The sequence below is a fragment of the Rattus norvegicus genome, chromosome 7 (genome assembly GCF_036323735.1).
Source record: "Rattus norvegicus strain BN/NHsdMcwi chromosome 7, GRCr8, whole genome shotgun sequence".
In the NCBI taxonomy this organism is placed as follows: Eukaryota; Metazoa; Chordata; class Mammalia; order Rodentia; family Muridae; genus Rattus; species Rattus norvegicus.
In genome coordinates, this window is record NC_086025.1 from 11,681,579 (window position 1) to 11,706,459 (window position 24,881).

At 52.3% G+C, this 24,881-nt stretch overlaps 2 protein-coding genes across 6 annotated transcripts; one reads left to right on the forward strand and one right to left on the reverse strand.

The window, feature by feature from the left end:
• Window positions 1-1,926: 1,926 nt before the first annotated feature.
• Window positions 1,927-7,913, forward strand: Syde1 (synapse defective Rho GTPase homolog 1). The gene is made up of 8 exons (NM_001191876.1): window positions 1,927-2,014; window positions 3,581-3,922; window positions 4,086-4,730; window positions 4,909-5,123; window positions 5,910-6,036; window positions 6,246-6,406; window positions 7,053-7,278; window positions 7,462-7,913. Exons 1-8 carry the CDS (start codon window positions 1,927-1,929, stop codon window positions 7,863-7,865), a joined length of 2,208 nt encoding a protein of 735 aa, NP_001178805.1. The 3' UTR covers window positions 7,866-7,913.
• A 953-nt stretch (window positions 7,914-8,866) lies between these two features.
• Window positions 8,867-18,920, reverse strand: Ilvbl (ilvB acetolactate synthase like). 5 transcript variants are annotated; one of them, NM_001108738.1, is made up of 16 exons: window positions 18,442-18,920; window positions 18,048-18,192; window positions 16,566-16,767; window positions 16,316-16,443; window positions 16,094-16,232; window positions 15,889-16,000; window positions 14,211-14,310; window positions 13,835-13,932; window positions 13,601-13,737; window positions 12,271-12,405; window positions 10,237-10,351; window positions 9,978-10,147; window positions 9,834-9,904; window positions 9,671-9,742; window positions 9,387-9,492; window positions 8,867-9,289 (listed from the first exon to the last, which is right to left on the reverse strand). In NM_001108738.1, the coding sequence occupies exons 1-16, from the start codon at window positions 18,549-18,551 to the stop codon at window positions 9,111-9,113; spliced, it is 2,019 nt and encodes a 672-aa protein (NP_001102208.1). In that variant the 5' UTR covers window positions 18,552-18,920; the 3' UTR covers window positions 8,867-9,110. The 5 variants fall into 5 exon arrangements, with proteins under 5 accessions (NP_001102208.1, XP_006241133.1, XP_006241132.1 ...); XM_006241071.5 differs by having other exon boundaries at window positions 8,869-9,289; window positions 18,700-18,851; XM_006241070.5 differs by having other exon boundaries at window positions 8,869-9,289; window positions 18,695-18,835.
• Between the last annotated feature and the right edge of the window lie 5,961 nt (window positions 18,921-24,881).

The following is a 24,881-nucleotide window of genomic DNA, read 5'->3' on the forward strand; positions in this document are numbered from 1 at the left end:
AGGGGTGTGTGTGTGTGTGTGTGTGTGTGTGTGTGTGTGTGTGTGTGTGTGTTTAAGAGACAGGAGTGTTCTTGCTCTGTATGTATTGAATGGCACAGAATGGGATACTTCACAGAAATCTTGAACAGAGTTTTACGACTCCATCTGTTCCTAACCGACACAGCTAACAAGCATCAGGGTTTGTCAACTGTATTCCAGGAACGGAGACTTCCAACTCTTTTGGTAGATTGTAGAAACGTGCTTTCAGTTTCTGTGTTTGCTGCTTTCCCGTGAATTATCCGCGCGGGAGTAGGTAATTTAAGATTACAGCTCTGTGTTATTGTTAGGTTGTAAAACGTTGATTGTGTGGGAAACGCAAGATAAGTGAAGTTGATTGCTATATTGTTCTCGGGCAAGTAAAACAAACAGGCTGAGTACCTAGGAGAATGGCAGTCCTGAGTGACTTAGAGGTGTATAATTAACTCTGGCTGTGAGGCCCAGCAAACGTTCCAGTCTCTTAGCATGTACTAGATCTTTTCAAACTGTCACCAGGGTCTCTCCTGCGTGTGCCTGGACTAGCAAGGCTGCTCAGGTCTTCCTCCTCCTACTCTGCACTGTTAACTTTTAGACTCCTGCATACCCATCGATGACCCCAAAACTACCGAACTGGGAGGAAGCCAAGAACACATAGGTGTCCACCCAGGTGCTTAGTCCACTATCCCGGTGGAGCTCCAGCCTGTGACTGGCACCAGTTAAGAGACCTGAACTTTAGTTTACTTGTGGCTTGTGCCACGGTTCATGTGTTGAAAGCTTAGCCCTCTGTGTAGCAGAGGCTAGTCGTGATGAAAGTGGCCTGTTGTTGGGAGCTTTCACAAGATAGTTCTCTGAGACCAAATCAGTTCTTGCAAAAGTTATTTTTTTTTGTGGGGCTGGAGAGAGCTCGAGCAGTTAAAAGTGCTTGTTGCACCTCGGGGAGACTCAGATTCTGTTCCCGGCACCTCTATGTCTGGTGGTTCACGATCACCTGTAACTCAAACTCCAGAAGAATCAGATACCCCTGTCATTTCTGGGCCCCCAGATGCATGTGACATAAACACAGAAACACACACACACACACACACACACACACACACACACACACACACTAAAAAGTAAAGTTGTAAGAATGAGCCCAAACCTAAGATTTTTTTTTCCCCTCTTCCTGTCCTGAGTACTGCTATGACGCCATCACTGTGCAACGGACCTTCGGAGCCATGAACTCAAATCTACTTTAGAAAGTTGTCCAGGCTCAGGGCTTTCAGTACCAATTAAACAATAACACAGCCTCCGATTTCACCGCTTCTATCCCTGTTGTGTTCTCGACTAAGCAGAGATAAAGCTGACGATATCATCTCTGCCGGGTCCACGTTCCCCACAGCGAGCATCAAGGCTGTCTGACATCACTAAGCTTGAGGATCGTTCAAGCAGCAATAGTAACTTGAGTTAGGGAGTGAGAGAATTGGGTCGGGTGGGGGAGACAAGAAATGGCATTTGGGTGCCCAAGGAAAAATCGTGGGTGATGTGGGGGGAGTCGATAAACGGGAGGAAAGACATGCGCTTATATGTACCTCGGATGCGGTTTGGGGGAGCCGACAAAATTTGCTGCACGTCATCACACAGGATGGTGGTTATGGAGGCCCAGCCTATGCCATGACATTCATAGTTGAAGAGTGGCCGATCAGCCTAGCACCCCGATCATGTCCCCTCCCGGCCCCAGGCAACTACATCTCCCAGCATCGCCTGCTCGGGCCGCGGGAAGGGAAAAGAAAAAAAAAAAAAAAAAGTTAAGGCCAAGCATTCCCGGAATGCGCTTCCTGCTGGCGCGGGCCGGGGGGCGGGCGGGCCGGTCCGGGCGGGGCGGGCGGCCGCAGCCCCGGGGCGCGCACTCGGCCGGGCCGCGGCCCAAGCATGGCCGAGCCGCTGCTCAGGAAGACCTTCTCCCGCTTGCGGGGTCGGGAGAAACTTCCCCGGAAAAAGTCAGATGCCAAGGACCGCGGTGAGTGCGGGGGCTCCAGGAAAGGAAGAGACGGGCGTCCCGCTCAGCCTCAGGTTCCCAGGTCCCCGGTAGGGTACGCAGCGGGACCTAATGAGCAAGCCGGGACCGAGCCCTGATGTGAGAGAGGAATATGGACCGGAACCTTGTCCGGCGGGGGCCACGGACCGTTATGTGCAGCTGGCCAGAGATGCCAGCCCCTGGGATCCTTGCAAGGCCCAGCAGGGGGGGGCCTCGCCCCTGACAGGAAATGGGGCCTCGACGGGGCGCCCAGAGAGTGGCGGGGCGGGGACGGGTAGGGAACAGCTGTGCGGCATCGACATGGCCTGTCTGGGTGGTGGGCACCCACCAGGAGCCCTTGAGGATGAGAGATGGGGGACACACTCCTGTACCCAACAGAGGTCGTCCGGGGTTATATCTATTATTGCAGTCTTTTCCCCACCTCCGTGCCGTCATCGCGCCAGAGACTGCAGCCATACCTACCGTGGGCAGCCCCAAGAAACCGTCCTCTTTATTAAGACAGGGAAACTGAGGCACGTGTTTGTTGGGTGATTTGTCCAGGGCCTGTGAACTGACTTTAAACAATCCTCTGGACTATGCTTCTGATGACAGAGACATGGAACAGAAGGTTAGAGGGCGGAAATAGGAGATGCTTAAATCTGGGGTCCACAGACAGCAAGACCGGACCTTAAAGAAATAAAAGGGTAGGAGGACTAGGAAGGAACCAGTTAAAGGAAGGAGGCCACCACGCCAAGTGCCTGATCCTTCCTCCCGGGCCTTTCCCAGGGAGTCCCAAGGGTCCCAGGGCCAGAGAAGGGATCCGGGTGCCCACACATAAACACACACAGGAAATCAACTATGATGTCAGGGAGAGAATAGAGCCAAGATAAGGGGGCGGGAGTAGTGGGGCACTGACTGTAGAAGTCTGGTCCCGGCTGAAGGGCAAGAGCCAAGAGGACTTGGGGACAGAATTTGGGAAATGGAGGGGTCTGACTGAGAAACCAGCGCTCCCCGTCACGTTTCCTTTCCGGCCGTCCCAGCAGCATCTGCTGAAGCCTTGAGCAGGGCTACAAACCTATTGTCTAAAATTGCTTCTCACACTGAGCTCCCTCAAGCCGGGAGGAGGTGGGGGATATGATGATATTGAATCTCATAAACAGGACATGGAGCATGAGGAAAATGACTTGCACAAGGCCACTCAATGAGAAGGGACAGGCATAAGATTCTAACATTAATGTAATGTCTGAAAGAGAGGAGACAGAACCCAAGTGATCCGAGGTTCCAAGGACATTTGACCTGGACTCTTGAGGCTGGTTCACAGTCCCTTTTGGAATGCTAGGGGCTGAGGCAGGGACCTCCAAACTAGGACTGCAAAGGTATTAGCTAGTCGCTAGGACCAAACAAAACAGCTGGGTCCAAGGAGGCAGTGACTTAGGCTCCAGGCCCGCAAAGTGCTTCCTCGCTGTCAATTTGTTATGGGAAGTGAGGGCTGAAGCCAATTAGCTGGACCGCTGCCCTGGACCCCTGGGGACTTGAGAGTTGGGTCTTACTGTCTTCATTCTCCACCAGGCCGCCCAGCCCAGCGCTCAGAGCCCAAACCCCCAGAACCAGAACCTCGCGTCCTTGAAGGGTCTCAGGCTGGAGCAGAGGTACCACTCAGCCCCGAGACACCTCGGAGCCCCGCTCGCGGTGCCTACCTGCAAAGCCTGGAGCCCAGTAGCCGCCGATGGGTGCTAGGAGGGGCTAAACCACCGGAGGAGATATCTTTAGGGCCTAGGACACCTAGCAGTGGGGAGCCTGCTGGTGAGATTTGGTACAACCCCATCCCTGAAGAAGACCCCAGACCTCCAGCACCTGAGCCCGTGGGATCGCAGCTAGCTTCCTCTGAGCCAGAAGGCCCGATCCTCCAAGGTAGGCACAACGTGTTATATCCACATTCTCACCTGCAAGTATGCACAAGCCTCACACCCCAGACTCCAGGTGTGCCCACGCCTTATTCTGCCAAGCCCCTAGGGACCACACGATCCATACTCCAAGCCCAGGCCCTAGACGCTCAAGTTTGCTCTCCCTACAGGTGCAGCCCCTACCAGCCCCCCTACCAAAACCTCCCGTACCAAGTCCCCAGGCCCTGCAAGGCGCCTCTCTATGAAGATGAAAAAGCTTCCAGAGCTGCGCCGCCGCCTGAGCCTAAGAAGTACTCGCACTAGCAGGGAACGAGAGAGGACCGCCCCAGCAGGCTCTGTCATCAGCCGCTACCACCTGGACAGCAGTGTGGCGACTCCTGGGCAGGCATCAGTGGCTGGAGGGACTAGGAGCCCAAGGGGTGGGTACCTCAGCGATGGTGATTCGCCGGAGCGTCCTGGGGGACCACCATCACCCACTGCCTTCCGGCCCTATGAAGTGGGCCCATCAGCCCGGGCTCCTCCAGCCGCGCTCTGGGGGCGTCTCAGCCTGCACCTGTATGGGCTAGGGGGTCTGCGGCCAACTCCGGGGGCTACTCCTCGTGATCTCTGCTGTCTTCTCCAAGTGGATGGAGTAGCTCGGGCCCGCACAGGGCCACTTCGAAGCGGGCCAGACTTCCTGAGGCTGGATCACACCTTCCACTTGGAGCTGGAGGCCGCTCGGCTGCTGCGGGCCTTGGTACTTGCGTGGGACCCTGGTGTGAGGCGGCACCGGCCCTGTGCCCAGGGCACTGTGCTACTGCCAACCATCTTTCGAGGTAAGACATGGGACTTCCAGGAAGGAAGAGCAAGACACAAAGACCCAGCTAAGGGCATCCTGTTCTCCCATGGTGCCCAGGGTGGCTGAGCTTCATGAGTGAGAGGGTGACCTAGATGAGGGGAGCCAGGACACAAAAACCTTCAGGACAAACTGGCTTAGTCCTTCTTGCATCTCAGGGTGCCAAGCGCAACAACTGGCCGTTCGACTGGAACCCCAGGGACTTCTGTATGCCAAGCTAACGTTGTCGGAACAGCAAGAAGCCCCTGCCACAGTGGAGCCCCGTGTTTTCGGGCTCCCGCTGCAGCTTCTGGTAGAACGTGAGCAGTCTCCAGGCCAGGTGCCTCTCATCATCCGAAAGTGTGTGGGGCAGATCGAGTGCCGAGGGCTGCGGGTGAGCTGTTGTCTCTCACTTCTGCTACCTTAGACATACTCCCTGGAACCCCTTCACCAGCGCTCCTCCACAGCACCAGGACCCACAGGTCACACACGTCCATTTTATTACAAGATCTCGGCCCTCATGAAGCTCAGGCTTTTGGAGTGAGAAAAAGATGGTTGACTTTCATACGTGTCAAACTAGCTGGCAGGTGGAGTTAAAAAGGGGGGAGGTAGCCTAGAATGGTGGCACCTATCTCAAAAACATAAATTCCTGAGAGGAGGAGGGGGTCTACACAGCTTAAAGCAGCCCCCGACTTCCTCACTTGCTTGGGTTAGTCGGAGAAGGGGTCCTGGAAGAGGTGAGGTCAGAGGAAAGAGACTCTAGACAAGGGGTAAAACCTGAGGGATTTAGGAAGCTGGGTTATATGTCTTGGGTTTGGTTTTATTCCTGGTGCCAGGGATTGAACATAGGGCCGTGTACATGTTCAGCCAGCACTCTACCTTTGAGCTACACCCTCAGCCTTTTACCTTGTGAGATGGGGCTTCACCAGGTTGCCCAGGGTTGCCTTGAACACACTCTGTAATCTTTAGCCTACGTGATCCTCCTGCCTTGTCCTCGGAGTGCTGAACTACTAGACCTGGCTCGGGGGGGCCCTGTGACAGCAATGGGAAGGCAGCCCGTGAAGATGCATGTGAATGGCCCTACCCTCCCAGGCCCTAACTTCCACAGTCACCCTTGTCGAAATATCCATGTCGTGCTGTCTGGACCCCAGGGAGACTCTTCCTCTGTCTTTATCCCCAGGTCGTGGGGCTGTACCGTCTCTGTGGCTCAGCCGCGGTGAAGAAAGAGCTTCGAGATGCCTTTGAGCAGGACAGTGCAGCTGTGTGCCTCTCTGAAGATGTGTACCCCGATATCAATGTCATCACAGGTCAGCATGGCCTCTCTCCATTGTCTGCCCGTTCCTTTCGACTGTCTCCTCCAGGCTGGTCTGGAGGCCCCAGTGCACCCTCCTCTCTCCCGTCTTATCTTATTTTCTCACCCTGCCTGCCCTCTTCTCACTCCCACTGTCGGCCCCGATGAGTCCTCCACCTTCAGAAGCCAGGGTGCCGTAACCAGAGAGGACCCCTCTGTCCACAGGCATCCTCAAGGATTACCTTCGAGAGCTGCCAACGCCGCTCATCACCCAGCCCCTCTACCAGGTGGTGCTGGAGGCCATGGCCCAAGGACACCCAAGCAGGGCTTCCCTGGGTCCTGAAGGCACCAGAGGACTCCTCAGCTGCCTGCCAGATGTGGAGAGGGTGAGTTTGCCGCGCTAGGAACTTTGGGACATAGAGAAGCTGATACCGGTATAGTGCTTTAAGCATGCCTAAGAGGTAATCATCATACATGATCATCACATGCCAACAAAGCACTTGGTATTCATCTGTCAATTCCTGGGCTAAAAAAAAAAAAAAAAATCCAGGCTCAGTTTACTGATCAAACAGCCAAACACAGTGTGTCCAAACACACACTCTATCCAGGCTTGGTGTTACATGCCTCTACTCTTAGCACTCAAGAGTCAAAGGCAAGAGGATTTCTGGTTGGAGCCCACCCTAGCCACATAGTCACTTCTGAGCCAGCCTGGGCTGCCTAGCAAACTAAGCAAACAGATCTGCCAACCTAACCCAAGCAAAGATACTCGCCGCGAGATCTTAGAAAAGTCCTTGAAATTGCCTAACGCAGTGTGGGTTGGAGTTCAAACCCTTCCATTCCAAAGCTAAATTGCCCTTGGCCTTAATCTCAACTTCACAAAATACATTCCTAACACTAACACCTCCCCTATGGTTATTGGCTATGAGAACTGGAACTGAAGTTTCTCCACTGTAAGCCACCCCTGAGTATCCTGCAAGTGCAACAAGGGTTCAGGTTTGCCCCCTCCCCCGCCCCTGGCAACCGTCTCCGCAGGCCACACTGACGCTTCTTCTGGACCATCTGCGCCTTGTCTCCTCCTTCCACACCCACAACCGCATGACCCCGCAGAACTTGGCGGTGTGCTTCGGACCGGTGCTGCTGCCAGCGAGACAAACACCCTCTCGGACCCGGCTCCGTGGCTCCGGCCCAGGAGTCAGCAGCGCTGTGGATTTCAAGCGCCACATTGAAGTCCTGCATTACTTGTTACAGTCTTGGCCAGGTAAATACCACCCATCCTTTATATTTATGCCTCCCTACTGGCCAATCGTGGACTGAAGTCGAAGGAGGGCCACGCCTCTTGGGTGGGTTGAATTTGTAAGCTTGCCTCTGAAAGGCTAATCGGGGACTAGAATGCTCCCTCCCTTGCCTCACAACTTAAGAGTCCTACTTGTGGACCCCGCAGATACCCGCCGGCCCTCAGAGACCCCAGACGTCGCACCGTATTTGCGGCCCAAACGACAGCCACCGCTGCACTTGCCGCTGGATGGCCCAGAAGTGGTGACTCGGCCTCGGGGCCGTGGAGGCCCCGAAAGTCCCCCAAGCAACCGCTATGCAGGCGACTGGAGCGTGTGCGGGGGAGATTTACTGCCGCGTGGGCGGGACTTCCTGTCCGGACCTGACTATGACCACGTGACAGGCAGCGACAGTGAGGAAGATGAGGATGAGAGTGGAGAGCCGAGGGGCACTACGGACTTCGAAGATGAGTTTGATGCACCCTTCAACCCACACCTGAATCTCAAAGACTTTGATGCCCTCATCCTGGATCTGGAGAGAGAACTTTCCAAGCAGATCAATGTGTGCCTCTGAGCCCTCAAAGCAGGGGATGGATTTTCGTTACTAGGGAATTGCTTCCTGGTTGCCAAGGACCAGGTTCTGAATACTGGTGACTGGGTTCCAAGTTACTAGGGCCCTAAAAGGACCTGACCAGAGTTGCTCAGACTGAGCTCCTGGTTGCTAGGGAGTTGCCAAGGGACCAGCCTTCCATGCTAAAAATCATTCCCAATTCTTAGTGCCGTTGTTTGGGCCCTAGCTGCGAAACCCAGGCTCCTGGCATTTTAAGCACTGGTGCCATGGCCCCTCTCCTGAGCACTGGGGGCTTCTCTTGCTGCCGAAGACAGTTCCGCTTGCTAGGCTGGCCTCTCTTGCCTCCCCTTTGTAGGGGAACACCAATTACTGTGAGCATCACCCTGGGGTGTTAAGACATCCCTAGTCAACCCTCTTGCTGCTGCCGACCAAACCAGTATTAGCATTGAGCACTACACTCTGTCTCTCCTTCCCCTGAAGTATCTTAAAGACAATCATGGGGTTCTGCTTCAGGGAAACAGCACCAGACTTGGCCTCTGTCTGTGATAGGGCAGCCTGGAGCTTAATAGAAAGACAGCTGATTTCCCGCAACCCTCTCTTCTAGGAAAAGTCCCAAGATGAATCTCCAACCAGCAAATGGAGACAGAGTCTGATCTTTCCTTTCCCCAGCAGCCCTTTCCCACCCTTGAAAAACTGAGCACTTAACTCCTCCCCTTTTGGGGGGACCCCACCTGAGGTATCAGGGCTGGGGCATCTTTGGTACGGAGAATATTTATTGCCCCCGAGCATGTGTGTGTCTGTGTGTGAGGACTTGTGTGCACTGGCCTGTGTGGAGTGGGCATGTGGAACTCTTTCAGGGACCATAGAGTGGGATAGGGCTTTCCATTCCCTGGCACCCCAGAGTCCCCAGTGATCAAGTGGGAGAGTTAGGGCCCCTTCCTGTCTCCCACTTCTTCACCACAATTCCATCTTTGTGGACAATAAATAAACCAGTATACACGGGTGCTGTGACTGAGTCCTTGGGCTCATATAGCCAAGAGATTTAATTTTAGAAGAGAGAAAGGGTACAAGCTGGGCCTGTGGAAAGAGCTACCGGGGTTGCCAAGGTGCCTCTTTGAGCTTTGGTCCTCCCATTCCCCACTTGTTTGACCTCGTCGGACCAGCTCGGAACAGGCGAGGATGAAAACCCCGGGTAGGCTACGCGAAGTCCAGGTACAAAGAGGCACGCACACGAACCCTGTATAATCCCTATACAGAAATGGAGCCATCTCTGAAATCTGTCCTCCCGATCAGGATGTTGACCACGACAGCATGGCCCTCCTGGCACAGCTTCTGGCCATCACGAAGTACCTTGACCACTTGATCCTCGTTGTCCCGTGAGAGTATCAATCCCTGGGCCCCCAGGCCCATGGCTGCCTTGTGATAATCTAAAAGAAAATAATACATGAGGCAATAGCAGAGGGTCCGCTCAGGAGAGCAACAGAAGCCCAGCTGGGCCCAAAACGCCACGACCCGACCCCTCACCGGTGTAAGCCAGGCTACAGGCCACATCACTGCCCAACCTGGGCACCTGCTCCCGAGAAATCTGGGTCCAACCTGCATCGTTCCCTACCAAGGCTATCACCGGTACCTGTAGAAAAACAAAGAGGCCAGGCGACAGCCTTCAGTTCAAAAGTTTGACCAGCTGTAAGTCAGAGCCTGCGGCTCACTGAGGAAAACCCCCAACCCCTCGGCCCGCCCTGAATGACATATCCCAGTATTCCAGAACCCTTGGCGCAAGCTTCCCTCAGGGCAGCCCGGTCGGTCACCTTATGTCTGACGAACGTGTCGAACTCAATGAGGCTGTAGCCAAAGGCTCCATCCCCAAACAGGCACCAAACCTGGGAGGAGCGGAGAGGGGGAGACGACCCAGGGCGGTTAGGGTAGTTCGCAGCCCAGAAAGCGGCTAGTCTCCCACATCCAATGCCTCACCTCGGCCTCGGGCTGACACAGCTTGGCCCCAAGTGCAAAACCTGCGCCAACTCCCAGAGTCCCAAAGGCCCCTGGAAAGGTAAGATCAAATCGCTGTGAAGGGTGCACGGAGTGCAAGCTGCCCCGGGTGTGGGCCTTTCTTACCAGGGTCGAGCCAGCGCAGGGGCCCTCTGGGCTGTACTAAGTAGGCAGCAGTGGCAACGAAGTCCCCGCCGTCAACCACAAGAAGCGCGTTGTCAGGCAGAGTTTCCTCCACCTGCTGTAACAGCCGTACTGGGTTCAGGTGCTGAGGTACAGGCAACAAAGCCTTATCCCTGCAACAGGACGGCAGAAGTCAGGAGGGCTGGTTGGCATCGCCTCTCCCGCCCCTTATCCCTGCTGTATCCACTCTACCCGGACTGACCGGTAAGTCTGCTCCTTCTGCTGGTCGGCTTTCCGAAGCTCCTCAACCCAGTCTGAGGACCACGTCTGGCCCTGCAGGCCTTCCACCAGTTTGATCATGAAGGAGCCCACATCTCCTACGAAAGGAAGAAGCGTAGCTGTAGGACCGGCCACGGGTGGCGGCTTCTCCCTGCCCTCCACCACCAGAAGAAGAAACCATCGGCAGCGTCTGAAGGGAAGGCAGGGAAGTGGGCCACAAGTGTTCTTAGGACGAAGCAGGGGGAGCCCCTCAAAGTCTCCGAGAACCAGTGAAGGGGTCCTGGCAAGACGGAAGGCGAGGCCTGGGAGATGAGGTGTAGGGAATTTGCAAACCCAAGCTGGCCTCGTTACCTCCTCACACCTCAGTGACACCAAGTCTCATCAATTCTGCCTTTAAGGTCCCTCACCCGCAAAGGAAATCTTTCAAGCCCACGCACACGGGGACTCACAGCAAGCACGGAATGAGTGACAGCTTTCTTTCTCCCATCCCTCTTGAGAAACCAGCAGACATATACTCAGAGGTGTGGTTCTCACCCAGGCTGTCCCCATACCAGGTCATGTGATTTCTGTCCTGCCTCCTCCCCCATCTGTTAAAATCTGCAGTGCTAGGGAGGAAAGCCAGGGTCTGGCGCATCCCAGGTAAACACAGCAGCACCTAAAACACCTGTTTATGTACTTACTGTGTGTATATACTGGGGGTGGGGTGAGCAACATTGAGAGTGCAGAGGTCTTTCCACCATGTGGACCTCAATTTCAGGTCATCCGGTTGGCAAGTGAGTGCCATTACCTTCTTAATGTCTTGTCAGCCCCATTTTGGTTGTTGGTTTATTTCCTTGTTTATTTTGTTTTGCTTTTTATTTTGACACAGGATCTTACTATGCAGTGCTGGCTGGCCTGGAACTCTCTATGTGTAGCAAGCTGGTCCTGAACTCAGATATCTCCCCGCCTTTGTCTTTTCAGTGTTAGGATTTAAAAAGGCCTGTGCCACCAAACTTAGAAAACCCCTACCTGCCCCTTGGGCTTTTTTTATTTTATTTTATTTTATTTTATTTTATTTTGAGGCAGGATATCATACTATAGCCTAGGCTAGCTTTAAACTCAATGTTCAACCAGGCTCAAATTCTCAGTGCTCCTCCTGCTTCGATATTGGGATTATTTTTTTTTTTTTGGTTCTTTTTTTTTCCGGAGCTGGGGACCGAACCCAGGGCCTTGCGCTTCCTAGGTAAGCGCTCTACCACTGAGCTAAATCCCCAGCCCCTGATATTGGGATTATAAACGTGCACCACCATCACCAGGTGTGGCGGCACACTCTTTTAATCTCTACCCTTGAAAGGCAGAGGAAGGCAGGTCTACGTGAGTTCAAGGCCAAACTGGTCTACACAGTAAAGTCTAAGACAGTCAGAGCTACTTAGTGAGCTACCATGTGTGACACTCGAGTTCTTTTTCTTTGAGATAGGTCTTGCTAAGTTAAGTCATACCAACACACCTCAAATAGATAGTCATCTGGCCTCTGTCCCCCCACCTCCCTCCAGCAAGTAGCTGGAATCACAAGGGAGTAGCAGCACCCCCTCTCCCCCGATTGCCCAGCTCCTTTTAACAGCCACACCCGCCTCGGCCTGCCAACCTCAGCCTGCTGCCCATCAACTTCTAGGAGGGACCTTTCCAAATACACAAGGTGGTACCACTTCAGCAGCTAAATCAAAAGGACGCTGCTGCCTGTGCTATAGCAGAGTGCAGGTCCTCAGAACAGTGTCCAAAATATGGCATGGAAAGGGGGCAAAAATCAGGAGGATAAGGATGGGAGGGGCTCAAAGACCATGGTCCAGCTGAAAGCAACAGATGCAAAGCCCCAAACCTCCCTCTGCGCCAACCCGCCCTCAGAAGCACCTGTCAGTCTAAAGGCAAATGTGTCTCAGGTTGCCCAAGTGTCCAGACCTGACACTAAATTCAAGCTAGTGCAGCAGAGGCAAAAATGAAGATACCACGCGCATGGTGGAGACCCTTAGGGTATGCTCACCCTGCACAGCCTCCTGGGGCTTCCAGAAGATGTCTGAGTTGAGCAACATATCATCCCGGTTCCGGTTGACAATGATGATGCTGCTCTTGCGGTTGAGGACGCGACCATAAGACAGGCGGAAATCGCACACAGCACCTGAGGTAAGAGCAGGGCGGCGATGGGCACTGCTTCACGTCACTGAATGTACAACGGTCCCCTTTCCGTACTGTCCCTGCATCTGTGCCATTTGCAGGGTCTTTACAGCTGTTTACATTCATTTTGGAGAGGGGTTTCATGCACTAGGACAGAAAACGACTTGGCAATCTTCTCCTCCCACTGTGTGAGCTCCGGGGATCAGACTCAGGCCATCAGATTGGGCAACTGCACTTTTACCCGCTAAGCCATGCAGCCAGCATGACCTGCAGCTCTTGATTCTGGACAGGCTTTTCCTGAATGGCTCTTCTTGACGAAGCATGGTAAGAGCAATGGTGTGCCGTGCTGACACGAGAACTTGAGGAGCCGTGAAGGTGGGGGGGGTAGTGTGGCTCACTTGTTTATCATGTGTAAGACCCCGAGTTCTAGGTTCTAGCCTCAAAACCTCAAAGAAGATCAAAACAATAAGCAGGTTACCCAACCAGGCTGGTCTGCCATGAGTGGCGTTGGGGGACAGGGGACACGTGGACCTTGAGGAGTAGTGCAAGGAGCACTGGTGGAGACTCAGTTACGCAGCCCGAGACATACCTAATTAGCCACAGAGACAGACACCTCCCACCATGCCCTGGCTCATATATGAGCCCAGCCAATGAAAGCTTTGTGCCCTAACCCCCTGGTAAGTCCTGAGTAATCATGAACTTGCCTTAACCACTGAATATGGGGTACCATTACAGTCCAGTATAGCCCATCAACATTTCAGTCAATACCAGTTCATACACACGACTGTGGTCTTCTGAATGGGTCCCAGCCACCCCCTGGCTTGTGCATGCACACTCAAAATCTGCACAAGAAAATCAGATCCCCAGAGTGCACTCTGTCATTAAGCAGTGCATAGCTGTACAGGGCAAAAGCTGTTTTGTGCTTGACAGGATACAAAAGGCTTTGTGCGGAAAAGGTATGTAAGACACGGCAAGGGCCCACAGGGTATGCATCCTCTTGGGGAAGCCAGGTCACAGCACAAAGCTGCAGTCTGGGGTGACTTTGCCGGCCTGCGATCTTGAGGTTTGGTCAATGGCCTTTAGAAGGGAAGGGATGGATGGAGGGGAAGACCTATGAGTGATCACAAAGGAAGGGTGCCACAGATGAGGATGGGTAATGTCAGGGCCGGATAAAGGCAGGAAGAGGAGGTTGAGCCTACCCGCCAGGACAACAACATCTGCTTTCTTCAGGGCAGCGCTGCGGTTCTGCCGGATGTGGAGAGGGTGGTTGCGGCCCAGCAGGCCCCGAGACATCCCCCCGAGGAAGCAGGGGACACCCAGGGTCTCCACAGCAGCCCTGGCAGGGAACAACAGAACAGATGTCAGGATGGCCAAGGCCACTGGAACACCAGGGACCAAGACCATGATTTTAAGATAGGGTGGGAGCTCCTCACCTAAGCTTGTTGGCGGGGGTTGGGGGTAGCAGGGCCTGGCTCCCCAGCACCAGCAGAGGCCTCTTGGCCCGGCTCAGGATCTCCACACAGCGTTGGACCTGGAATAGAGACCAAAGAGCCATCCCTCAGGCTGGCAAGACAGCTAGCAGGTAACAGAACTTGCCTAGAAAGGCTGTACAATCAGAACCCATGCACAAGCAGAGAGAACCGACCTCCACATGCAGGCAGTGGTACACACACAATGCACAAACACACATCTAAAGGACCATCTTGGGGTTGCCACCAGCCCACAAGATAGAGGTCCCGGTGCTGGTCCAAAGAGATCTTCAACACCTTGCCAAGTGGGAGTCATAAGCCAGGAGAGAAGTTAACTCACCTGCTGGGGAGACGCCTGGGGAATGTCCAAGGGCAGAGGTCCCTCGGGACGAGGCTCCCAAGCCCCAGCAAAGAGGTTGGCCAGGCAGTTCTGTAAGTACCTGTGAGACCAGGGAGGAACCAGTTACTGTGGCTACTATAGGATTCTGGAGGCTGAGAAAAGGCCAGGGACCAGGAAAGGAACCGGGATGATAAACCATGACACGGGGACACTAAATGGCCACGTCTCCAACTCCTCTCCTTCAGGTAGCCACGCGGTTCCCAGAAACACATAACATGAGCAGAGAATGCCAGCACGGAAACTAGGGCTGTGAGGTAGACCCTGGCCCCACAGCACTCCAGCTGTGTGACTTTGGGCGGGTTCCTTCACCACTCTGAGCTTCCTTCTGAGTAAAACAGGGAAGTTCCCACATCTACCCTCTTAGGTGACATGGCACACTGTGGTCTGAGAGTGTGGTTTAGCAGCAAAGCCCTCGTCTAGTATGTACGACGCCTCAGGCTCCTTCTCCAACACCGTTACTAGGCAAAGAGGGAAACACTTTGCAAAATGCCATCTGTGGGAGTTATCAATGTCACCCATTCAGTTCTTGCAGTGCCTCCTGTCTCCTTACACAGTGGGCCCCAGGCCTTGAGTTTCTGAGGCCCTATGACACAAAAAGAAATCCTGCCCAGGCCTTGCCCTCAAGGAACACTCGATCTCACTAAAGGCAGACACAGGAAGCAGTCAGAGTTCTGAGCCAAAGCCTGTTTTGTCTGTTAGAGTCAAGGCTACAGGGAATTAACACGAGGCCAAGAGTACAGGAAGCCGTGGGGACATGGTTTTAAAAGGGGAGACAACGCAGCACCAGGGATACTGAAGCAAGGGGACTCACACTAACAGTGAGTCAGCATGGATACAACACTAACTCCTCTCTCCTAAAACCAATAAAATTAAAACCATATAAAGCAGAGGCAGGGAAAGAGCTGATCTTCCAAGTGACCCTGGAGGGAGAGAGAGAGAGAGGACACGGAGAGAAGAGGACAGAATGACCAGGAGGTCAAGGAGCCTTGGGAACAAGACTAAAGATAGACCTGCACCTGTCTGTGACCCCTACACTGGAGAGGCTGAAAGAGGAAAATTGGCAAGTTCCAGCACAGCCTGCACAAAGTTCTGGGCCAGAATTATTTGGGCAAGGCCAGACACACACACACACACACACACACACACACACACCACTTGTGCTTGATCTGGCACTCAAAGCAACTCTTGCACACCAGAGCACAGGAACCTGAATATCTTGTCCACTGATGTCACCCCATGCCTACTCTGCTATCTGCACACAGATCTGACCCACCAGATACCTGAGAGGGGAGGGGCTAGAGATAACCAGGAATGAGGCAGCGATGGAGAAAGAGAAGAAAGAAAGGGAAGCTAGGACAACCTCTTAAGCTCCACGCCTGCCCTTCTCCTCTCCCTGATCACAAGGGCCATGCCTCGCTTTGCCAGACCTACCAAGTCCCCTCCTGCCTCGGGGCCTTTGCACTCTTTGCTTTTATGAGAAAGGCTTTCCCTAGAGCGGGCCCCTCCAAGTCCGTGTGTACTCCATGAACGAGTCGACGAAGGAGAGGTGAGTGAAGGGAGAAGACCACAAAAGAGACAGAAGGTAGGAGAGGCCCATAGTGAGGACAGCCGCTCTCACCAGACAACCACTCGACCCATGAGGCCCTTGGGCAGCTGGGCTGGTATCATCTCCTTCTCAACCATGAAGTAGGGATACAGCACATCAAGAGGCAGCTCCACAAACACCGGGCCTGCAGGGATGGGGAGACAAAGCCTAGGGCACCCGCTGCAGCAACCCCTCAACTCCAGGGTTTTAGTACCGTCCAGCTCCTTCCTCCACCTACCTGGGGTGCCCGATTGGGCGGCAGCCATTGCAGCCCTCAGGGTAGGTACAATGTCCCGTACCCTTCGCACAGACGCACAGAATTTGCAGAGTGGCCTGAACAGAGACATCTGATCAATGGCCTGGAGCGCGCCCCGTTTCTGGTAGAGAAGGTGTAGGATAGTTATTAGATAAGCTCGAGAAGCCTTTTGGGGCACCCTGCCCACCCTTAAGGACTAGGCACCTGCAGCAGGGTGCTGGCAGCCCCACCCAGAAGCAGGACTGGGGACTGTGCCACTTGGGCATTCTTCACTGCAGTCACGGTGTTGGTGAGGCCAGGACCGGCTGTCACTGCTGCCACGCCCACTGTCCCTGGAAGACATAGCTGATGACAACCATGCCACCCACGCTCTCAACCACTGTCCTATCCCCAGCCCTCTGCCTCTCACTCACAGGGCCCACGTCACTGTCTTGCCAGCCCCCCAAGCTCTTACCAGTCAAGCGGGCCACAGCATCAGCAGCAAAGACAGCAGTGACCTCATGGCGTGTGTCTACCACTCGGATGCCCAGCTTCTCACAGGCCACCAGCAGTGGGGAAATGTGCCCACCGACCAACGTGAAGACAAAGCGTACGCCGTGGGCTCGGAGCACAGCTGCCACACTCTCTCCGCCATGCCGGATGCTTGTCTTGTCCACCTGGGCCAGAGGAGATGAGGAACAAGACAGTCAGCCAAGGAACAGCTATATCCAAGAACTTTACTGTTCTCTTTGTCCTACAGCTAAGGACGCCAAGACTTGCCCAAGCAATAGAGTCCATCGGAAGCCATGTTCCTTTTGAAGCAGCATTAGTGATTGAACCCTAGCCATAGACTGTGTTGGCAAGCACTCTGCCACTGAGCTATGCCACCAGCTTTCCTTTTCCTTTTATTTTGAGACAAGGACTCACTAGGCTTCCCAGGATGGCTTTGAACTCCTTCTGCAGCTTAGGCAGGGCTTGAACTTGTGACCGTCTTCCCCCAGCCTACTAAGCAGCAGGCTGAAATAGAGCCTATGTTCTTAAGTGACTCTGAAGATTACACTGCCTGCTCCAGAGATACTGGGCCAATCGGGAAGAAAGGAGATGGAGGTTAAACCTACAGAATCCAGGAGAGCCTGGCAAGAGGCAGAAAGCCCCTGGCTTAGACTTGTGCCTGCTTCCTAGTGCCCCTGCAGGGCCTGGCACCTGGAGTGCGAATTCCATCAAGCCTATAGCCTCCCTCTCCCTCTGCTGGTGAGGCACGTGTCCAGCTGACTTGCTGCCAGCAGCCATATACCTAACACGGAAGTGACTCCTGGCATACACTGCCCTGAGCATCCAAGTCTCAGTAGCTTCACGATCCCCACATACCCCAAGGTCAGTGGCACTGTCCCTGACTAGAAGAGGCTGGGTAAGGGTAAGGGCAGGAATTTCTCAGAATGGAACAAGTGGTTAGGGGATGACTTGTGGGGGTCAGTTTTTTCCAAGCCTGTCGTCTAGAACAAATACTAAACTTTTCTGTGGATCATTTGCCCTTTGTGGGCACAAGGACAGAAATTATTGCCCCTACTTTGGTGAAGATGGCATGAGATATGCTAAGAGAGCCCTTCCCTCGGAAGAGCTTACCATCAGAGACCATTCCCTCCCCTGCCTACCTTCAGCCCACCAATCTCACTATGTTTAAAAAGCCTGCTCTACTAAAATGATTCAGGCCCCCGGGTATGGAGGTAGGCGGCGACTGTGTGCTGTCCAGACAATGACAATTTCCCCATTATCTCGTGCTAGTTACAAAGTCCAGGCCCATATACAGTTTGGCAAAAGGACAGAGCTCTGTAAAGAATCTCCCGACCAGCCACTTCTGGACCAGTCGAGACTCGCTTTCCACACCTGCACAGTGGATTACCTGGAGAAGCACCTTTAGTCACCCTCCTCCTACCCCTAGCCCTCCTGCCCTAAGCACCTTGTGCATCAGCTGATAGAAGAGCCCCAGTCTGTGAGCGGCGCCCAGCACGGCAGCCACCAGTGTCCCAAACGCCAGGAGCAGGAACGAGGGGAAGAAGCCCCCGGCAGATGCAGCGGCCGCAGTAGTTTCCATGAGGAAGAACCTAAGTAAGAAAGGACAGAGCTAGAATTTGAGCACTATAATCTAATCCGGAAGCAGGATCATCCACCGGACCTGGGCCACACCCCCGACCTGTCAAGCCACGCCCACAGACGCATCTAGGCTGGCCTGAAAGCCACGCCCCAGTAGGCTAAGTCCGCCCCTTGACGTCACCACCTCTAATCTAAAAGTAGGCCACAGCGGGTCAAGACGATCGAAGTAGCATCGAAACAAGGTTGGAGTCCCTACTTACCTATTTATTAGGGAACCCACGGGGAACCCACCCTCCTCAACACAGGACTCGACCTCAGCAGAGAGCCCGCCCCGCGCTAACATCATTGAGTCGCAAGGCCACGCCCCCATCGGGTTGCGCAGCCTAGGGCACGCCCCCCAACCGGACTCTTGACCTTTGGCCTCCGGCCGAGGTCACATTGCAATAGGATGCTCCTTCAACCCCACTACATAGACCTCCCTTCCACCCACCCCCCGAAACAAGGCCCTATGACCTTGCCTATAGGAAAGGTCCCTGACTGCAGAGGAACTCGGCCGCTTCTGGGTCACATGACTCGGTAGTGTGCGGTGGTGCCCCTTTTGCCCACTTGGCTCTGCAGCGCCCCGTAGTCCAGCGTGACGCGCCTGCGCCAAACTGGAGTCTTGCTGAAAAAGCTACCCGCAAGAGCCGTTTATCATTGGTCGCTTCTCTCCCCTCCCTCTAATTGGCTAACACTACACCGCGCCTTCCACACCCGCGAGAACCATCCCGCTGCACGTTCCACCCGCCTGGACTGTGACACACCCCCACCCAAGCTCCCCCAAACTGCTCCCTATTCCAGACTTCAACCCATGCAAGCCCCTCCCCTTCCTGAAACACTGTGCGGCTCTGCTTGATGTTTAAAGTGTTTGGTGCCAGCCCGGTTCAGTCATCTTCCAGATGGCCAACATCTGGGGACCTTTGACTCACTCCGATCTTCCATACAAATCCCTTTCTCCAATTTATGTCTTTTTCTTTGACTGGCTTTTAATCAGGACCATCTGTGTAACCAAGGGTTTTGAGCTATTTGCTGGAGCCTGGACTCAACAATGGAAATCGGTGTGATGGTATGTGCTTTTAATCCCACCATGTCGAAGGCAGAGGCAGGCGGATCTCTGTGAGCTCAAGACCAGTCTGTTCTCAGTAGTGAGTTCTAGGACAGGCAGGACCGTGTAGAGACCAACCAGAAGTCATGGTTGCCTCGGCTATGTCATGTCCGCAAGATAGCGTTCTGCAGCCCTTCTTATCTTTTAGCTCTTATATTGTTTCCACTCCCTATTCTTTGGTGTTCCCTGACCTTTGCAAGCCATGGTATAAATGCCCTGGTTAGAGCTGATTGTTCAGCCGTCCCTTCTCAGCAACCATGGTGTCTAAGTTCTGTGATAGAACATTTGCCTAGCACAGGCAAAGCCATGGGTACGATTTACCTCCCACACACAAAAACCTATTAAACTATTTTTAGCCAAACTACATATGAATTATTTATGCCTACTGACTGTGGGCATGCCTTCAATTCCCTCTCGAATCAAAGTAGGCTCTTCCTTATCGCTCCATAAGCGTTGTTTTGGGAGCGTGCAGGGGCCAGACCTAGGCTCCCTACCCATTTACAGCAGATGTGCAGCTTGGTCTTCTTGTGGTCCCCTAACAATCGGAGCAGGGGCTATCTCTGACTCAGTTGCCTGCCACTGGATCCCCTTCCCCTAGCGGGTCTGCCTAGTCGGGACACAGTGGGAGAGGCTGTGCTTAGTCCCAAAACGCCTTGATGATCCAGAGTGGGCTGGTGCCCATGGAGAGCTTCCTCTTCTCTGAGGAAAAGGAAAGGGGGTAGTGGGGGAAGGAACTTGTGAGGGTGGGACTGGGGGCAGGGCTTCAACCTGGATATAAAGTAAATAAATAAAAATTAAGAAACGGGTTGTTTTGGATTATTCCATCTGTCTCTAAATTGTCTCTAAATCTGTCTCTAAATTCCCTTCTTTCTCATAACTCCATTCTCTTTCTAGGAGCAGTACAGGGAGTCATTCCTCCCTAGCCCTATTAGTGAGAGCCCTAATAAAAAGGATCAACTGCATACTTCCTGAAAGGGCGTTCTAGGTTCAATTACATTTCCAGGGTCAATAAAAAGATAGTATTCGGGCTGATGATGGAGTGAGTGGCAAAGTGGCAAAGCCCTTACTTCTTATTTATAAGGTCCTGGATTCTATCCCTAGTCTCTCTCTCTCTCTCTCTCTCTCTCTCTCTCTCTCTCTCTCTCTCCTCTCTCTCTCTCTCTCTCTCTCTCTCTCTCACACACACACACACACACACACACACACACACGAGGGTGGGGGAGAGAGAGGGGGAGGGGAGAGGAAGAGGAGGAGAAGGAGGGGGAGAAGGAGAGGGAGAGGGAGAGAAACAGAAACAGAGAGAAACAGAGAGACAGGCAGAGACCAAGAAACAGAGAGGCAGACAAAGAACAAACTAGTTACTCTGTGTCAGCACACAGCCCCCCCCCCCACACCCACATTTCTCCTCTTAATTTGTTTAACTCAAGAAGGGGCTGTCAGGGGGTTGGGGATTTGGCTCAGTGGTAGAGCGCTTGCCTAGCAAGCGCAAGGCCCTGGGTTTGGTCCCCAGCTCGAAAAAAAGCACCAAAAAAAAAAAAAAAAAGAAGGGGCTGTCAGATAAACTTGTTACTTAGTTTCCTCTTAGGGGTCCTTCGTCTCATAAATAAAATGAATTAAAAACTGACTCAGAAAGAAGCCCAAAGGCATTTTTATTAAGAGTTTGAGGGAAAAACAACAGTAGAGGCAAGCGAAAATCCCGGCAGAAGAGCTGAAGGAGTCGTGTCTTTTAAGTCGTGGAGATCAGGGAAGCAGTGAGGATACTCAGCGTGTCAGGCCTCACATGCTTAGGAGTGCCCAGCCATGAAGCAGAGCTCAGATAGCATATAATCCCACGCTTTTGTGTCCTGGGACAAAAAAATAGCTAGACCAGGGACTTGTGACTAGAAACAGAAAGAGAGGCAGATTATTAAGAAAGAAAAACCACTCCAAAGGTGAAAGTGGGACAGAGAGCTGAGGAAAGAGCCCTTGAAGCATCGGCCTAAAGAAATATGGCCCTGTGTAGCCCCTGCCTCTCCAGTTTAATTTCATAGGCTTTTCTCAAGAATGTCTGTTTGCCCCCCAGAGCTCCCAGAGACTAAACCACCATCCCAAGAGAACAGAAGACTGGACCTACGGCTCCATCCACATATGTAGCAGAGGATGGCCCTGTCAGATATCAATGGGAGGAGAGGCCCTGTCAAGGCCCGATGCCCCAGCGTAGGGGAATGTCAGGGTGGGGAGGTGGGAGGGAGTGGGAGGGTAGGTGAGGGAGCACCCTCATAGAAGCAGGGGGTGGGATAGCAGGTTTCTGGAGGGGAAACTGGGAAATGGAATAACATTTAAAATATAAATTAAAAATGCAATTAAAAAAAGGAATAGCAACAAGAAGAGAATGTTCTGTTTGTTAAAAACCCAGGTAAGAAAAGGTTTCCAGTCTGTCTCCTTTTTCCCTTTCCTTTTTCACACGTGTGTGTGTGTGTGTGTGTGTGTGTGTGTGTGTGTGTGTGCACATGCATTCTGTACACAGTTGAGGTGCAGAACCATGGTCCACTGTTTTTACTCAGTGGGGTAGGTTCTCTCCGTCACACTCACCAATACAGCTGGTCTCCTCAGTGAACCTGCTCTGCTCTCCCGGTTCGGTCCTCTGAGGCTGGAATTACACGAAGTCCACCTCACCCATTTTCCTCTAGAAATTGACTTCTTTTATATGTTAAGCATTTAATTTTTTATTGCAATTTATTTATTTTGTGTAAGGTACACAGGTGGAGGTCAGAGGACAACTTGGTTCTCAGTTCCCAACATATAAGACCTGGGGATTAAACTCAGTTCTTCAAGGCTTGACAGCAGGCCCTTTTACCACCCAGCCTGCCATCTCATAGCCCCGGGCCCCTCTTACGTTAATCTTGTTGTTTTAGTTCCCACATGGCTCTGCTAAGCCTTTCTGATTTCTCAAATTGCTCGGAAAAAAGATAGCTTTTCCTTTATCTTTTTTCTTTCTTTTTTTTTTTTATGTCTTTTCCTTTCTTTCAGATACTGGCCAGTACTTGAACACACTTCCTCTGACACTGTGGGCCTCTTTGGTCTTTCTCTGAAGTTCTACATCTGGTGCCATGTAACTGCTTATCTACCTTATGACTGGTTGCTGACCTCTATTTCCAAACATCCCAGACTAATTCAAAAGTCAAGGCTGCCTCTCTTCCTCTTCTCCCCCCTTCCTGGCAGCCTGCCTGCCCTGTTGTTTTTCTTTTGAATTCTAATAAATCATCTTTGAGCTTCCCTCTTAAATTATTTTACTCATGAGGCCAAGAACACAAAGCAGGGACCTAAATCTCTCTGGTAGCCTGTGGCACACAGGCGAGGCTCCCCAAAATCTGGGACAAGAACTTCAAACAAGCTCCTTTCTCAGTCAACATCTGGGCGACGCCATCTAAGAAACGGTGCCCGGTACAAAGGCACATTCATAGAGGTCTATGAATAGATGGAGTAACCGCCCTCCCACACAAACAGCAGCAAGGAGCAGCCAGCATGTGGCAAAGACGACATGGATAGAAACTCCTGACCCTTCCTGCTCTCTCTACACAGAAGCGTCCCCTGTTAACCAAAGAACTGAATCTTAAATGTCTGGTATTTCTCCAGAAAAATTCTTTGATCCAAGACAAGGGTGTTGCCCTTCTAGCCATAAGCCTCCAATTCACACTTACTTGAAACTTATTCCATTTCAGAAGCTATTTCTGCTTCACTGGAGCAAAGTCACAGACCAATCCAGTTAGCCTTAACACAAGCACAACCCCTCCTCTTACACACACACACACACAGAGAGGGGGGGGAGAGGAGGGAGAGAGAGAGAGGCAGGGGGAGGGGGCAGATGTCAAAGAGCAAATTTTGAGAGTCAGTTCTCTCCTTCTACCTCATGAGTTCCAAGGATCAAATTCAAATCCCATCTTTCTGTGCCTGTAAAATCACGAATGAAAAGCCCTCCACAGTCCTGATCTCAGAAGCTGCAGGTGTGCACGCTTCCATTGTTCCCACAGTTTCAGAGCCTTGGGCTAATCTGGCAGTGGTCCAGTAGCAGATTCTGTCAGCATCATCTCACACTTTGCAAAGGGCTTTCCCCGTTCACTACTTTTACAGCCCTGGGTGTAGACACTGTTCCTCTGGGAGTGATACCCACGTCTTTCCTGAACAGTAGAACACATTTCTCCTCCTCTCATTTTTAATCGAATGTGCATGGCTCTTTTCTCTCCTATATTTCCGTGCGGCATACACTGTGTGCCTGGTGCACTGCGAGGTCAGGAGAGGGTGTCAGATGCCCTGAAACTAGTGACAGACAGTTTCGAGCTGCCATTCGGATGCTGGAAATTGATCGTCGGTCCTCCGGAAGAGTTCTTACTCATTCTTAACCACTGAGCTCTTAACCACTGACCCACCTCTCCAGCCCCTCTCCTACCTTAATGACCATCAAACTCACAGTTTTTAAATACATCCATCCCCAGTGCACCCTGATCCCCCTTGGCAGGTGAGTTGATCTCAGTCTGAATTGGTTTGGGGTGCATTCACAGTACGGCAAAATTGTGTCCTTAAGTGAAGTTTTAGGGAGAATCCACCATTTACCATTTTTGCCTGTGCATACGGTTAAGATCAAATGACTTGTGGGAAGGGACATGCATAGTAGCAAATAGTTGTTATATATCAATCGAAACAGACAGCCTTGGGGTAGGTGAGATGGCTCAATGGCTAAGAGCACTTTCTGCTCTTTCCAAGGACTAGGGTTTCACTCTCCACCCACATGGTGGCTTGGAACCCTGTGTGGTTCCAGTTCCAGGAAATCTGACACCCTTTTCTTGTCTCTACAGACACCAGGAATTCATGAATTGCACATACAAACATGCTGGTAAAACACTCATCCACATACAATAAATAAACCTTTAAAAACAAAAACAAAAAACTACTCTCACTATTCCCCCTTAGTGACGAAGTTGTTCTCTTGAGTCTCAAACAATAATTGGGACCCATTAACGCCTTCACTTATATAACACACTTCACTTATATAACTGCTATTAAAGCTTTTTTTTTTTAATGACAAGGTCTCTGTCCTGGAATCCACTATATAGACCAGCTGGCCACGAACTCACAAAGATCATGTGTCCTCTGCCTTTGAGTGAAGAGGATTAAAGAATTTGAAACATATTCCAACCTGTTTTGTGGTTTGGCTTAACAAAGTTTTCTCACTACTTTTCCATGAGTTTTTATTTCGGTGCCTTGACTAAGAGGCCAAGAACCTGGAAACAAGAGGCCATAACCACTGGAAACACAGCTTGGAAAAGACCCAGAAATGAACATGACTTTCTGCCTGTGTAGTTCTGACACTTCCTTGATGTCACATACCGGACATATTGCTGTTAAGGATTTTATTGGTGTGTCCACTAGACCCTGACGCCTTGACGATCATCATGTTCACGAGCTTCAGAGAGAGAGAGACAGAGAGAGAGAGAGAGAGAGAGAGAGAGAGAGAGAGAGAGAGAGAGAGAGAGAGAGAGAGAACAGGATTCAAAAACGGTTCTAGAGGAAGGAAGTGGT

Coding starts and splice junctions, on each gene's coding strand:
- Ilvbl (NM_001108738.1), bottom strand. CDS start 18,551: ATGGGGGCGTGGCCTTGCGACTCAATGATGTTAGCGCGGGGCGGGCTC. Junction 18,193..18,441: donor GTGGGTTCCCTAATAAATAG/GTAAGTAGGGAC, acceptor TTTCTTACTTAG/GTTCTTCCTCATGGAAACTA. Junction 10,352..12,270: donor GCCCCAGGAGGCTGTGCAGG/GTGAGCATACCC, acceptor TTCCTTTCGTAG/GAGATGTGGGCTCCTTCATG.
- Syde1 (NM_001191876.1), top strand. CDS start 1,927: ATGGCCGAGCCGCTGCTCAGGAAGACCTTCTCCCGCTTGCGGGGTCGG. Junction 6,037..6,245: donor CGATATCAATGTCATCACAG/GTCAGCATGGCC, acceptor CTCTGTCCACAG/GCATCCTCAAGGATTACCTT. Junction 7,279..7,461: donor CTTGTTACAGTCTTGGCCAG/GTAAATACCACC, acceptor TGGACCCCGCAG/ATACCCGCCGGCCCTCAGAG.